This window comes from Sciurus vulgaris, assembly GCF_902686455.1.
Source record: "Sciurus vulgaris genome assembly, chromosome: 7".
In the NCBI taxonomy this organism is placed as follows: domain Eukaryota; kingdom Metazoa; phylum Chordata; class Mammalia; order Rodentia; family Sciuridae; genus Sciurus; species Sciurus vulgaris.
Window position 1 is genome coordinate 53,152,950 of NC_136467.1, and position 16,501 is coordinate 53,169,450.

The 16,501-nt window shown below is 44.1% G+C and overlaps 1 protein-coding gene across 4 annotated transcripts in view; it reads left to right on the forward strand.

The window, feature by feature from the left end:
* Positions 1–16,501, forward strand: part of FYN (FYN proto-oncogene, Src family tyrosine kinase) — a 204,719-nt gene that overhangs the window by 185,660 nt on the left and 2,558 nt on the right. For all 4 annotated transcript variants that reach the window (XM_079149149.1, XM_079149147.1, XM_079149150.1 and 1 more), the window contains one exon: positions 7,434–7,565. In XM_079149149.1, coding sequence (XP_079005275.1) covers positions 7,434–7,565 — 132 coding nt within the window. The remainder of the gene's footprint in view (positions 1–7,433; positions 7,566–16,501) is intronic.

Here is a 16,501-nt window from a genome sequence, read left to right on the forward strand (position 1 = left end):
CCATTCATTGTTGGGGATGATGGAAATGATGCCCAGTTGGAGGAAGTAGGTTATAGTGGGTATGGACACATCCTGGAAGTTGTATCTTATTCTGGCCCCTTCCTTGCACAGGTGTGCACACTCACTCGCTCACTCTCTCTCTCTCTCTCCCCCTCCCTCCCTCTCTCTTCTCTTCTCTCTCCTTCCTGGATTTATGAGCTGAGCCACTTTCCACCACCACACCCTTCCACCGCCATGTTCTGCCTCACCTCAGGCCCAAAGCAATACAGCCAGCCAGACATGGACTGAAACCATGAGCCAAAATAAATCTTTTGTCTTTCAAGTTGTTTATGTCAGGCATTTAGGTCATAGCAACAAAAGCCAAGTAACACAAGCATTGACTCTAGTGCACTGATAAACCAGCAAAGACTGGAGTGATCACAGGGGACTTCATGAAGGAGGGAGGATTTCAACTGAGTAGGTTTAGCCAAGCAGATGGAGGGAGAGACGGCATTTCAAATAAGGTAATGGGAAAGAAGCAAGTATGATCGTGCCAGGTACAGGGAAGAGGTTATAGGAAAGCAAACTAAACTAAATTAACTGTGTTTGAAGTATAAAAAGCACAAAAGATAGGTTGGTTCTTCGAAACCAAGTGGTGGATTTCGACTTAATACTATAGAAACCCCAATAGTATTGGGGAGGGAGGAATAAGAAATTGCAGTTTAAAGTGGTTAATCAGAAAGACAGTGAATGAGCTGAAGTCAGGGTGCCACAGCAGTAGGACTTAACAGAGGGGTTGATCCAGAGCAGTTTTTGTCAGCGAGCTTAAAGAGCAAAGGACAAATTTGAGAGACTTGTCAAAGAAAGAAGCAAGATATCTTGTTGATGGATTAGACCTGGAGATTTCAGGCCCAGAAGAAGTCCCAGATGGCTTTTAGGTTTTCCACCTTGAAGCCTGACAGAATGGTGATCTGACCCCCAGAAAGGAAATAATGGGGAAAAACAGGTAGACTCCATTTGCATCTTAGGATATCAAAGTAAGAATTAACTTGTAAGGCAGTAAAATTTTCCACCCAGTACAGGAATCTCCTGTGTAATCTTGCACATGATAAGATTATTTGTCAAAAAATGAAATGCAGATTTTCAGTCACCATATTCGAAGTATAGGTAGGACACCCTGAAGGCTTCATCCCTTAACTATTTGGAGATAAGGAATCAAGACTTCAGATGAGAGATGTGAATGGTGTACCCCATTCCCTTTACACAGCGATGGTAAGCAGGGTTAGTCAGAGACAGTGTGTCCCCAAGGGAGAGAAGAGACTCTGGAACATTAAGGCCTCAAAGATGCTTGTACTTAGAGAGCGGGAGAATAAAGAAGAGCTTACAGTGGAGACAAAAGAAATGCTTGGAAAGAAAGGAAGAACATCAGGAAAGAATAAACTCAGAAGAATGAGTTCATTTCTCATAGAAATGTTGGAATTTTCCAGCAGTTGGTGTATGCTATGCTAAGTATTATTCCTTTGTTCCTCAGATTATTGGTATCATTCAAATGTGAGAAGTGTGCTAAAATAGCAAAAATGTGATAAGAGCCTCTAGTCACACAAACATGATGAAGACATGACAGTGGAGGCATAATCTACCCAATGGCTAATTGCTTACAGACACACATGGGCCTTGATATGTCCTGTTGTCTTTTTAGGAGTTTTTGAAAAAGTCAAAATACTTTTCACTTTGTGTCTCTTCACAAGTCATTTCTCAAGGTAGTGACATACTATCTTCCATGTTTTTAAGACTAAGAGAAAAATGAAGTGGGATGTTTTGACATTCAGCTCACAAGCTCAGTGGCCCTTTCCCCCAGTAGAATGGAAGCCAGTGTCTTTAGGGGAGCTTGAAGAGCCCCACTAAGTATGTCCTTGTTTCCCATTTTATTATTCTTTATAGTACTGTGTTATAGTTCACTGTACATAATAGCCATTCTTTTTTCTCTTTTTTTCTTTGTGGTTCTAGAAGTGGAACCCAGGGCCTCATACATGCCAGGCAAGCATTTGACCACTGAGCTACACTCCCAGCCTCATCTTTATTTTATCTTCTCCAAGATAAAATATTTATTTTATCTGGCTCCAAGAGCCAGAGGTTGTGTTTGCATTGTGAACCAAGAACAGCACCAAGCACATGGGGAAAACTCTAAAACTATTTATGGAAGCCAACCAGCTTACCATAGTGGATTTTTGTTGCTGTTTTTGTTGACAAACTGATAATTGGATAAATGTACAACCCTCCCCTTTCCCTTACGTGAAGGTTATTAACCCTACTTCAAATAGGAAATACCAGGACTCCATGAGGTAAAAATGATTGGCATCCAGGCACTGACTTTCACTCCAGTGTTTAAGAAAAGACTTTCCTCTTTCTGTTGCTTTGAGTACCCCAAGGCCTCTTGCCACCTTGTCTTTCTGCTGCCACCCCCTGAGCTGGGCCCCATGCTTCTCTCAAAGCAATCTGGGTGGACCTTCCTCTACATCCTTCCTTTCCATCACTCAGATGGAAAGGGGATCTGTCACACTGCATTAGGCAGTAAAAATGCAGGTTCCTCTGGTGTTTTTAAGATTCTTCAGTGTTTAGCGGTGCTTTTCCTTTGCAGCTGGCAGTCATTAGACCCAGCAGGTGACAGACCATGATCCTTATACTGTCACCAAGGACAAGAAGGACAAGGACTCATGGGAGAGCAAGGGACAACTGATAATAAACCCCATAAGGAAGCATGGAAGCCAAGACTGGGAGGGCTGGTCAGTTATCCATTCAATGCACGATCATCAGGTGTCTTCTGTGCACCAGGCACTAGGCTCAGTCCTGGAGGCGCAGTGGTCATCCAGAAAAACACACTCCATTCCTCAAGAATCGGTTCTGTCAAGAGAGACAGGCTTCAGACAATTCGTGTATTCATTGCACTTTAATAGTCATGGCTATCGCTGGGCACCATGGTGCCCACCTGAGTCTCAGCTACTCAGGAAGTTGAGACAAGAGGATTGGAAGTTTGAGGTCATCCTGGGAAATTGCCTCCAAATAAAATTGAAGGGCTGGGAATGCAGCTCAGTGACAGAGCACCCCTGGATTCAATTCAAAAATAAATAATAACTACAAAGAACAAGTCGCTTTGGCATCATGGGGCTAGGAAACCTGCCTTAGTCTTCATCAGGTAGAGGTTCCCTGTGCAAGTAACACTTAGGTCAAGAGTAAAAGAGGGCAGGAGTTACCACAGAGTAGCAGTGGGTGGACTAAGATGACACCCTGTCCTGTGGCATTTGCAAAGTAGTCAAAGAAGCCCATTGGGGGTGGGGAGGTAAAGAGGAGAACAGGCGAAAGAAACTCTGGAATAAGAAGAGGCTCAAGAAGTAGGTGGGACCCAATTAAACACATGGATCCAGTTGGACAGCTGTGACAGGAATCCAGGCAGGTGGCGATGAGGACTTGAGGTGGTGAGTGAGGACTTCAGCAATGAAGATGAAAAGGACACATTGAAGAGCAGCAACTGGATAGGGTTTAAGGATGTCATCCGTATGGAGAGGGATGGTGCGGAAAGGTCCAGAGACCATTCAGTGAAGATTCACTGAGCTCCTTCTCCACAGGCACCGTGCAGTGATGAAGAATTTCCAGGATGATTCTCAGGATCCTGGTATCATTTCCTGGGCAGTTTTTAAAGACAACAAAGACTAGAAGGAAGGAAAGAGAGAGAGAGAAAGAGAGAGAGAGAGAGAGAGAAAGAAAGAAGTCAAATTGTGGGGAGGATAAATGTTGGATGTTTTATTTTATTTGAGGGCTTTTTGAGACCTCCCAGTGGAGATATTGGAGAGGAAAGTGCTTATATGAGTCAGGAGAGAGGTTCTGTCCTGCCACACAAACTCCAGCACCATGGAGTCAAATGATCACTGAAGCCACCAGAGTAGATAAGATCCACATTGTTACACAGAGCTTCCGATTGCTCATTTCATATCTCAGCAGGATTTAGAGATACAGGATTGACATGTACATAAGAAGTTGTTTGAAACACTGACCAATTTACTCACCACAGGAAATGATTCAACCCAAGGCTGACTAGTCCTACGTACTGTTCAAGGAGTTCAAGGGTTAAAGTACAAAGACATTCTTTTTGGTTCCAGGACTTGACCCCAGTGACAGCATTAGGTGCAGGTTTCAGGAATGAGTTTACCCTGGGAGGTTGGTAGAATTTGCAAGAGCTACCTGGAAAACAATTGGGTAGGAAACATGCTTCCAAGTCATACATAGACCTTTATGTCCTTTGTGTATTGACTTAAGTGAATCTTAAATCATTACATTAATTCAGTACAAATTCGTGTCAGCATTCAACAAGTACACTGTTACCGTGTCCCCCAAGCTCCCGGTATCAGTGACATGGATGATCATTACCTGAATAGTTTGCTGGTTTTCCTCCAATAAAATATTAAGGAGAGAAATTTGGGTTGACATCTGAATCCTGCTCCCAAACAGAAGAATTTCAAAGAAGAGTGAATCAGCTTGTTGTGTAACAACACCTGGTGGTGTAACTTTTCATTTTTCAAAATGTTGCATTTTTCAAAATGTGTCCTGACATTTTCTCCATATTTCTTAGAAGAAAACTTTGATCCTGACTTTGTGCCTTCCGTGGTATCTGTGAAAAACTCTCCAGGCAAACCTTGGTTTTCAAGCAAAGGCAATGTTTACATCCAGGAGTTCCTTCCCTCCAGGCGTGGGAGCTCTTCTAATGTCACCCAAGAAAAGAACCATGCAGCCCCAGCAGGGTCACCTGTGGAATTGCATTAGTTCAGTCCTGGACACCCTGAGCAGCACGGTTCTCACAGACGAAGTTTTGCATTGTGCTGCTTGCAGGGCCTTTTGCAAAAATCACTGGTTAACATGACCCATTTTAGGGCCAGTAGCTTCATACCCTCACAAGGTAGGAAACCAAGACAAGGGGAAACCGAGGTCATGAGATAGCTAGAAGAATGGGTCTCCATTATTTCTTTTCAGGCAGAACCTCAGTTAATCATTAATCGTTTTTCACTTCTTGAATTTAACCTTTTTTTTTAACCTTGAAAAAAGAAAATATGAGTTATCTTTAGAGAAACATTTTTGTCAAAAGAGGCTGCTATTCTAAGAGGGAGAAAGTTGGGCAAAGACATTCTTTATTTTCTTGTCTCTCCAGATACATTGCAAGTACTTTGCTTGGCATAAAAGTATTATTTGCATTAGAAAGAAAATTAATGCAAAATAAATTTATGAAAGCTCCTACTAGTAATTCAAAGAACATATCTACAAATGACTTCCTATTAAAGATCCATATTATACAGCCTTTGTTTTAACCTTCTTTCAAAAGTTTACATATTATTACTCTTATCATAGATTATACACTGAAAAAACAATAAAACAGACCAATGAAACTGGCTGATGCGTTGGCTTTTTTTAAAGCCTGAAATTATGAAATCTTCTCTCAGAAAATCCAAAATTTCTTTATCCAAATTGTAAACAGTTTGCTTTCTACACCCTGCACACCTTTCCAAATGTCACAGGAGGTGAGGAAGAGAAAGGCTCTTTTGGCTTGTCATTTTATTTGCAGGGTTTGTCTGCACTTTGGAGAAGAAAGTTCCATGGTTTCAGAGACAGAGATTTCCAAGCCATTTGGCTTGAGAGATGGTTTAAATAGGAATGAATTTAATATACCTTTAATTCTCTGAAGTAAGGAACTCCAACTGAGGTTTGGTCCAGGGCAGAGTTTGCTATCAACACTGAAGAAAAACTATCACATTAGTCCCAGTAGGTCAGAGTCCAAAGCTGCACAAACAGAATACTCAAGTGTAGGAAGTGTGAGAAGAATGCTCTGGAAAAAAACTTTAAGATAAAATGGCTGTTCAGAGAATACCAGGTCTTATGTGGAACCATCACCAGTTAAGGAAAAATGTAAATAATTATGCCTGAGAAATACAGCCAATTAAAAATAACTTAATGCATAAAAGCAGAACACTATAGAATAACTTTTCTGTACCAGTGTTAATGCGAGATGCCACATAATAAAATAGTTGATTTTTTTTTAATTTCATTTCACACTGGCATAGAAAAGATGGAGAGGAAAATTATATTGCCACAAAATGCCAGGGTAGATTTGCTAAAGTTGTTATCGTGTACTGTATTTAAAACAAAAATCTAATTGCTGTAATTTATCATATGTCTGGGTATTGAAACCTTGCTAATTTTAAAATTTTAATCATTTGCCACTTTTGTGTGTAGTGACTATTTATGGAAGATACCATGAAGATTTCTGATTCCATCAGTCTTATGATTTTTAGGAGTTCCTACACATAATTAACATATATTAAACATATAATTGTGTTTACATCATTTATAAAAAAATTCCTTATGTTTTTCTTTTAGTCTGTTCAATGAAATATCTGGAGCTGCTTTATCATTGCCGAGAACACTGGCTGCTGAGCCCATTTGAATTCTCTGAGCACATCTAGCACTATAAAGAGCAGGGTGGAGCCCACCTTACTTTTTGGTTTGGAGAGAGGATTCTTTTAACGATCAGAGAAATTTAAGGTCCTGATTCTACAATTTCTGCATGAATACGCTTCTTGCGAATTCCTAAATCAGTGATTCCTAGTCAAAGAGGCAAGACCTCGCTTATAAAAAACAAGCATGCAGTTGTCCCTTCTCTGACAGATAGGAGAAAGGTAGGAGGAAAGAAAGGGATTGTACAGTGCAGAAGAAGATGCTATCCAGGCATAAAGATGACTGCTAGAGGGAGAAAAGATGGAGGGAAGAATGAACTTATAAGGAGGGAGGTAGCCAGAAGCAAAATCATTTCTCTGTTGTGAGTGTGGGAGGCCTTGGGGAAATATAGCCTATTTCAACACAACATATGGGCTGTGTCCAATTGTCTCCACCCTGGGAGAAGCATAGTGGTTTGATGGTTTTTGTGCATTTTGTAAAAGCAAACTTTGATCTTATATACCAGAGGATTCATGAGCGTAGCATGTATGTGTGTTTATTAAAATACAGCATGCGTTCAAAACAAAGAAACAATATGTAAATCAGTTTCCTAAATCACAAGTCAGGAAACCTACTCCAGACCAAACCTACATTCAGTGTAGTCATAGGTTCAAGTTCAAGAAGCCAGTACCCACAGGCCCACTTTATTGAGTTGTTGAAGAACTTTGAAGTCCAGCTCTTTGATGGTAAAAATTAAAATTAGACTCACTTAAGGTCACAGGGCTAGGCACAGACCACACAAAGAGATGTTGCCTGGATGACAGGAATCTCTTCTCAAACCCAAACCATTCCTACATCACCTCCTTTCTGTCCTCACAACCTGCTCCCCTGAAAGGAACTTCTACATGCTTTTCCTTCCTTCCCTACACCAAGGGTGGGCTCTCTACCTGATGAATAACCAGGTCTTTACTCTGCAGGTGCAAAGTTCCCCATTAAGTGGACGGCCCCTGAAGCAGCCCTGTATGGGAGGTTCACGATCAAGTCTGATGTATGGTCTTTTGGAATCTTACTCACAGAGCTGGTCACCAAAGGAAGAGTGCCATACCCAGGTAAGGGCAGGACCCTCAGAAATGAGCCTTTGATGTGTTCTCTTTTGATATCCTTGGGGAGGCCACACCCATTTGCCTTTCTAAGCTCCATGTTCAGTTTTCTGGCAAGCAGGAGTTTAAAGAATATGAACAGGTATTTAGCCTGTGGAAAGCAGAACTGAGAGCCACTGTAGCATACAGACAAGCCGCCACCGTGACCTGTGTGCCAGAATTAATGTAATTAGCAGCTGGAATGAATGCTTCAGTTCATGGAATCTCTCCTCTGTCAGTCGGAGCATGCGTCTGCGTCTCCCAGAGCAGAAATGTCACTGGCAGAGCCTCCACCCAAATGGAGTTTGCAGACATGTCTGGGAAAGAGAAGGAGAAAAACCCCTACAGCTTTTTGATCATTCTATAGCACTGACCCATGGAGCAAACCTGGAAAGAAGGTGCCAGGACTTGCCTCCTCCGTATGCCTGAGCTCCACATAGCCAGAGAGCACAGGCACATGGAAAGCAACTTAGCGGCCATTCACTGCCTGTTGCTGTACGTCTAAATATCCTTTACAAAAACAAGGGTAATATAAAGGAACTGGAGCATCTGAGTCTCTGAAATTTTTTTGGATTATCAGATTCATGCTCTCCAAAGAAACCATGGGTTGAGGTTACCCATGCTTAAATTCATTAATTTAGACAGATGGAGACATAAAGGACATTCGTGCCATTTCACCTCCACGCTTTAGTGGTTATATCGCAGGGACGATCTGCTTTTTGAAATGTTAAGGACATATTTTTCAGTTACTGCTGAGCGAAGAAAGAACATAACTCTCCCTCATTCCCTGCCTAAAAAGGGAGCTTAAGAAAAAAGAAACACACACACACACACACACACAGATAGAAATGATAGTGGAGATTAATGAGGAATGTAGGTCTCTTGCAAATCCTGGGTTTGTAATCGTGTCTTTGCAGTCAGAGGAGCCAGAGAGAGGCAATTAATTTGTAATCCCTTTGTTCATTTTCTATGATTGTTTCTGGTCATCTTCAGAGAATGTAGAGAAATGCATATAAAGAGGATCTCTTCCTGGGTTGGTATAGCCTCGAGACCCCTCAGGGAGAGCCAGGTTGGCACCAATGTGAAATTGACAAAATCCCGGTCTCTGAAGTGCCAGCACCAGGCATTTGGAAAGGCGGGTGTAAGTCAGTTTTATTGATGCTGCAGTGGCTGCTGCTCCCGGCATGCACAAGTGGGCAGACACTCCGGGAATAGCCAACCAGCTCAGAAGAAAGGGCTGCCCTGGAGGGGGCTGGAGCACAGCATGGGAGCTTTTGAATTGCTTCTCAAGGGGAAAAATGTGCCGGTCTCGGGATTTTGAAGATGTGAAGGCACCTCTTTTTTTATTGTCTGCATTTTGAACTAATTTCTTCCTGATCCCCCCAGGTTTATAGTCACCCAGTGTGTTAAATGCAATCAGGGGAAAAGGTTAATGTTGTTTTGCGTTTCTGTGAAGCCTTTACTTTCAGTGATACAAAGCTGCTTTTTGTTTCTGGGGGTGGCACACAGAAGCCAAGACAAAGAGGTGGAGATGGGGCCCTGGAGAAGGAAGGCAGGTGTGTTTCTAAGGGAGTCTTTTGTCAGGTTGGATTTTAGCATAAAGAAAATGGCCTCATTTTACAACTTAGACTAGGTCTATTCATTCAGCATCACTTCAGTCAGTGTGAACTGTGCCAGGCATTTATTCTACCTGGGAAATAATACAAAGAAGACATCCTCCTCAGCTGAGATTGATTAGCGTCTGCCTCAGGCAATGATCTAGGTGCTGGAGGGAGAACAGTGAGCAAGTACATGGAGCCCCTGCACTCAAGGAGCTTACACTCAGAGCATCCAGAGAGAGAGCCAGAAGAAGTCAGCCTCATTTATTATTAAAGAAAGGCTTCCTAAGGCATGGATTCCTTGAACTCACCCACTGTGCACTCCAAGCCTAAATTCTCATACAGAGACAGGGGTAGCTGCTGCAAGTATCTCCATACAAGAGATGCTGAGAAGGGCCTTTCACTGAGAATCCCCAATGCTGCCAAAGGAGTCTGAAGTAAGAATTATACCCAGCATATTATGCACAGCTATGAGCATCTGCTGGTCCACTGGGGGCTTTGATAACTGGCCCTCATCTTGGGGGCAGGAGGGTGTGGAAAAGACAGGTAAACCAGATCTTGGAAGACATGCTGTGCTTCCTCACATCCAGGGAGCCAAAAGTCCAAAAGCCTGGCACGTAGGGAGGCCCCAGGACCTCAGGAAGAGTCTGACAAGAGGGCTGCAAGGTGAAGCACCTACCTGGAGGTGCACCTGGAGAGATCTGCAAGAGCCGGCTGTGAGGAGCCTGGTCCACTACCCCAGGGAGACGTGAGGCTATTGGCAGCAGTGGTCAGGGAGAGTTGTATCAGGGCTGCAGGGTTGGGGTGGGGGTGGGGGTATACGAACTGTTCTTCACCACAAAGAGCCTCAGAAAAGTGTCCCCAGGACTGTTCTCCTAACTGTGGGTCTTCTTAGTTTTATTTTTTAACTTAGCTGTAATCATATTTAATTGGACTTCTGAGTGTGACAGAAAACTCTTCTTGAGGGAGAAGCTTCTACAGAGGGATTGCAATTATGAGCTTATTCCCTTAATGAAGGATAACAGTTCCAAGAAACAGTTTCATTAAGCATCAGCTAGCTGTCACCATGAAAGGAAAGACCTTCCTCCACGTCCTTGCTGATTGTGGGTGTGGCCAATTCAGTGTGTATGCTGAGGGGTCCCCTCTCCCCAACTCTCTGAGTTGAGCCTTGATGCCTGTTGGTGCTGCCCCAGGACAGACTCCCAGGCCCTGCTCCTCAGGGGCTTCTGTTCTGTATTTGGATGTAATAATTTCTCAGTAGGATAGAATGTATTTTCAAGTAATTCTTTTTTAAGAAATGATAGGTAGTGATACATTTTTCTGAGTTCTTCCATACCTGAGGGATGGCCTCTGTCACTCTGTCACCCTGTCACATAGGAAAGGTATTTTGGTGGGTGAGAATGAAGGTGGGGGAGGAAGGTTGACATATGAATGAGACTTGTAAATGTTTCTCACGCTTTTTGGGGCAACATGCAAACGAGTAGAGAAATAAGCATCGGAGAAGGCGCTTAGAATGGGGTGTGTGAGCTGTGACCAAATGAAGGGCAAACAGGTCGGCAGCCCGTAAAGCACTGGATTGGTTGGTTAGGCAGCATATTTCTTAAAGGAATGTAATCCGTAATAAAAGGAAGGAAAGAAGGACAATTGGAAACTGAACCGAGAGCCCTGAAACCAAAGGAGTGTGGAAATAGGATGCTGAGATTAACAGGGAGGAGGTGACAAGGCTCAGTACCTTACCATGGTGGTGGGGGTGGATGCTGCTTCCCAGCAATGTGACAAAGATGGACCCTGTTCTGAAGGACGGCTCCATTTTGTCCCTTCCCCGCCAGCAGCCTGACCTGGGTCCATTCTCGGAGTTGCACTCCAGCATGCTTTTCTGTAATCCAGGGCTTTGAACCATTCTTTGCATCAAGATTAGACTTGCTACTGTCATGTATAGCTAATTAGAACAAATTTAAAAATGAAATTAAAAAAAAAAATTAGATCTGATTTTATGCGGGTGCATTGTTGTACACAAGAAATGAAAACACTTGTAAAAGCAATTTCTGGGGTTGATACATACAATCAGAGTTAGGCATTTTAGCCTGAAATTCACTTTCGAAACCTCACTCAAATCTTTTCCTCTCTGCCTTCACTACCCATGTGGGGTAGTGACCTCCAAATGGGACTTGCTGCCTCCAGTCTTTCCCTGCCTCCTCTCCGTCACCACCACTCTATCATTGTCACCAGCAGAATTGTTAACCCAATTACCTCATGCTCCTGGTTAAAAACACCAGGGCTTCCTGTTGCCCCCTAGATAAATTCCAGAAGCCTTCTTTTTTCATAGTATTTCAGAACTCTTTTCCTTCACTCATTCCATAAATATTTATTGAACAGCTACTATATGCCAGGTGCGGTTCTAGGCACCGGGACTATAGCAACAACCAACATGAAAACCCCTGCCCTCATGAACTAGCTGCTTGAAGAAGAGCAACAATAAACAAAGAAAAATAAGCAAAATATATTGAATGTTGGCTGGTAGTAATGGGTAGGGAGAAAATAAAATGGGGAAGGGGAAAGAAGATGTCAGGAAAGGGTGACAGGAGGCTTGAGCCTGAAGGAGGTCAGGCTCAAAACAGGTGATCAGAGAGAAGGAAGAGGAGCAGACACACAGAACCAACTGCAGAAGACCAAGTAGCTAAGCACAGATAGCAAGAGGCCCCTGGAGTCATTGTTAGGACTTCTGCTTTTACAGAAGTGCAGTGGGCAGTGAGGGCTCCTGAGCTGAAGAGTGACATGATCTAACTTAATGATTTTACTCTTGCGTTCCCCCACCTTCACCGTCTACTTAGGACATGTCGAGAAATCTCTCTTAAACATGCAAGTCTCCCTTCTGCCCAGAATCTTTCAAACCCTACTAAATATCACTGCCTTTGTGAAACGTTCCCCTTGTCCAGGCCAAGTGGGCTGCCCTCTGCTTGCTGCCGTGACACCCAGCACATTTCTGCTGAACACCTGTTGTGTCTACACTTCCTAGTAGCTCCACCTTCTTTGAAGGGAATTCCTTTTATGCTTTACCAATACTCAGCACAGACTCTGCCCCATAGTCGACTCTATAAGCAAATGAATGAACGAGAGAGGGGAGAGAGAGTAGGAAAAACTGTGACGATTCTGAAACAAAATTTTTAAATTTGGCCCATAACTTGCAAAGCCTTTCAACTGTTCCATGATCTTCACACGTAATACTTTCCCAACCACAAGGTAGCCTCTGTCCTCAGAGTTGTTCTGGGAAATTGACCCTGCAGTCAGTTCAAACATCATGTTCCAGTACCCCCCTAGGCAGAATGTCCTGGCCATTCTGTGCCCTGGCCCTTAACTGAACACCTGCTTTGACTATTTGGCAGGATCTGGCAGAGCAGGAATGTTCTCTTAAGCAAATCACATTTATTCATGCATTTGAAGCACTTTCAAATCTTTCAGCAAGTGACAGCTGCTTGACTTTCTTGAATGCATCTAGTCACTTGATAATGATTTGAAGAGGTAAGGGAAATTAGTGAAACTAGTAGCACCTTCCTTAAAGAATTGCAAATCCCACTCTGCTCATCTCCCTGCCTTAGAGTCCTTGAACTGTAGACTAGATTCCTGGGTTCAACTTGTTGGCAGGGGCAGATTTCCTACCAGGTGGATTGAGGTTCTCCCTCCCCAGGCAGGAGGTGAATGGGGAGCAGACTGAACCTCTAACACCAGACAGTGGGCAGATGCCCAGCCCTCCCTGCCCTTCCACATTCCCTGGGGCCTTGCCCTCCAGTTCATGGTACCCCCAGAGAGGGACTCCAGCCTGGGTGCCCAGAAGTCACGTCGTCACTTTCCCAAGGTTTCTCTTGGCGGGTCTGTCTAGGGAGAGGAGAGAGGACAGGAGAATGTGCGTGAAGAGGCAGCCAGGGAGGGACTTCTGCTCTGAGCCCTGGGTTCCACTGCTCTTCATTCTTGGTTGTGCTGGTTCCTGACCTTCCCCAGGGGCATCTCACCCTCTGTTCACGTCTCTCTTTCCGTAACAGAGGGCTTTTTTATGACGCTGTGTTATCAACTTCCAATACCTTTGTGTACCATGGCACCTGCAGCAGTAACTTCTGTATGAGTGAGCACAGTGGACTTACAAAGCTCGCCTGAGGTTTTCTGGTTAGATAGGCAAACAGATACAAAGCCAGTAATCATTGCGCCTTCTCAAGACCAGCCCTTGATTTTCAACTGCCATCTTTGATCAGCATCTCTCTCCTGAAATGTTTACTTTGATCCTATACCCAAATCCAACTCGAAGCCTCCTGGCTGTTGCTCTGGGATAACCAGAGCGCCTGATAATCTGGTAATACGAGCACACACGAAGCAGGCTCGTGCTAAGCAAGCACCATCAACTCAGCCCACCCCCCTCAGCACCCGCGCAGCAGTGCTCAACAGGCAAGTAAACAGAAGGAGCTTTTTACAGGGTTTATGCAGAGAATCAAGATGCCACTCAAATTCAATACAGCGTCATTTCCTTTGAACAGAAAGCTCAGTTGGCAAAAGAAATTCGATGTCTGATAACCTGAATATCATTCCCATTGTCAAAGGATTTCATTACATGACACAAAAACCCAGGTTCGTGCAGCCTATAGTCCAATCCAGATGCAAACATGAATAGAAAACAGTTGAGACCCCTGATTATGCAGATAGAGCCCCTCTTAAGTCCATATTGGCAAGCTATACAAATGGAAAGCTATAAAATACAAAAGCTCTTCTTTCATACAAGACATTTTTCTCAAACAGCTGAAATACTGTGAATGTCGAGCTGTTTGGTTGACAAATGAAGAAACTGAGTCCAGGGGAAGTCAGGTAACCTGCAGAGATGCAGTCAGAAGTCAACAAGTGACATCTCCTTCAGTGCTCTGTCAATGAAAGACATTTTTATTCCTTTCCTAAAGAAACTGGAAAAAAAGGGGGAGGTTCTACAGCTCAAAGAAGAGGAATAGGGGCGTTTATAAGAAAAGGAACAACAAGAAGGAGATAAGGGGAAAGAACAGATGTGTGCATGTGAGAGACCATGATTTTTTTGGCAGCCATGTAGAGTAAGGGTTTAAAAGTGTGAATTGGAAACTTGTCCTCTCAAGTTTGCTGGAGGAAACCAGCAAAATGTTCAGGAAGGATGACATCATCATACTGGCAGCAGGTGTGTCCATGTGGTCACAGTGCTCTGGGTAGACCAACTGGAAATGATACTCTGGCCCAACCATGTTTGAAGGTCTAAAATCCAAGGAGGCTCCCATGGAGGACCTAGGTAAGGGAATTTGCAGGGAGACCCCTGAACAGCAAACTGTGGAGGTTCTCTGTGAACTGAGTGCCTGTTGACTTGCATCCTGTGAGTGTCCCTCAGAAATGGCCCACTCTCCAATGAGATAGGGGCAGGCTGCTCCCTTGGGGCTGGAGGACAGATGAAGGGGTTGGGACCAACCCAGGCAGGAGTCTCTATGCTTGCTGGCTGCCCAACCCTGAGCCTCTTCTCTGACCAGGAGGCTGGAAAACAGAATGGCACCAGGCACTGTGTAAGTGTGGTGCTTCCCAGCCAGGCATCCCTGGCTGGTGGAGACTGCCCCTCCTGTTCAGAAACAGTCTCTATTTCAGCCCCCTGTAGGACACCTCGAGGCCCAAACTGCTGATGGCAGTGTCCCTAAAATGTGCGGATGCTATATTTCAGAGTTTGTCTCTTGTGTGTTTCCCCTGACATTCTTCCCACTAAATATTGAAAAAGAGGAAAGACATTCCCCAGCACCCTCTTTCCTACCTCTCTCCTGACCACCCAGGGCCCAGACTCATTTGTGTACCCTTCCCATTCACTGCCCTTCACTTCCTAGTTATGAGGTAAAGGTAGCATCTTGAGAAAGATGACTAAAAGAGAGGAAATAACAGTTTCTAACAAAACTATGAAACCATCTTTTGAAAAATGAAATAGACCTATCTTTATTGTAGTATGAAGAGCAAAGCCTGTTTTGCTGAAATTCTCGAGATAAACAAGGCTTTCAAAGTTCTTCTAGCAGAGAATACTATTATTTTTTAAATATTAACAATCCATTTCATTAAGCTACTATTGATAAAATAAAAAGTAACCCAGGCTTTGCAGAGTGGGCATATCTTGATTGCTGCAGGTCAGCCCATGTGGGTTCTGGCCTCTGCACAATAAGAAGAAATCAAGTCCCACTCCAGTTGTCACTGTCAGCCAAGTGCAGTGTCGAATATCCCACTTTTCTGGCAATGCTGTCACTGGTATGCTTCGACTTGGCGCAGTGCATGGAATTGCTTACATATGCTCCCCATGCTTTGAGGGGCCTGGGGAGAAGAAGGCTTGAAAAGGGGGGGGGGGGGGGGGGGGGAAGAGGAGAGGGATACAGCCAGGAGAGGAGGTGGAGAGTGAGGACCATGCACGGGAGCTGACAGCATGACTCCAGCCTCCTACACGGACCAGGTACCTAGAGTCCCCATCCTGGCTGCAGCTGCCCTGGAAGCAGGCTGCCTCAGGAGATGCTGCATGCCGAGATTCAAGTTGCCACATCTGCTGTGTCCTAGTCTTGGGCCGAGCACTGGAAAAACAGGCTTGACCCAAGTGGCCAATTAAACTTTCCATTGGCAGAGATTGAATTAAGAGTTTTGGGGGGTTTTTTGTTTCTTTTTTTTTTTTTTTAATAATGGGAGGAGGGAATATTTCCATTTGACTAGTTTGTTTTTTAGTGAAATGAAACATTTACTGACATCACCTCCACAGAGCAATGGAGGGTGATTAATTAAACTCCGTGGTGCATTTTGAATGGAGAATCTCAGTGCCAGATTAAAGCCTCAAGAAGCGTTTTGGGGGGTTGTAGCCACCTCCAGGATCACCTGTCAACCCATCTAAGCTTCAGGCCTTCTGCCTGTTTTTCCTCCCATTCCTGCAGACTCCTGGCAGGAGTGCAGACAAGGGGGATTCCTGCAGGCCCAGGCTCTGTGGATTCCGAAACATTATGTAACCAAGGATTCTGCTAAAATATGCAGCAAAAGCAAATGCTTCGGAGAACACCTATCCTCCCAGCTGCCCGGGATGTCAAAGCTGTCGTTACTCATGCCAAGGCTTCCCGACTAAACCCTTGGGAGCAGATATGCTTTGAAATCAGACATTTTTAAGAAAACCAGTGCAGTGCAGAGAGGATGCATTATATAACACCCTCAGAGCGTCTGGGGCAGCAGTACACACCAGGAAATGAAAACAGTCAAGTGCCTCAGATCAGGGCAGGTTTTGTGGCCAGTTCAGATCAGTTTTGCTGCCAA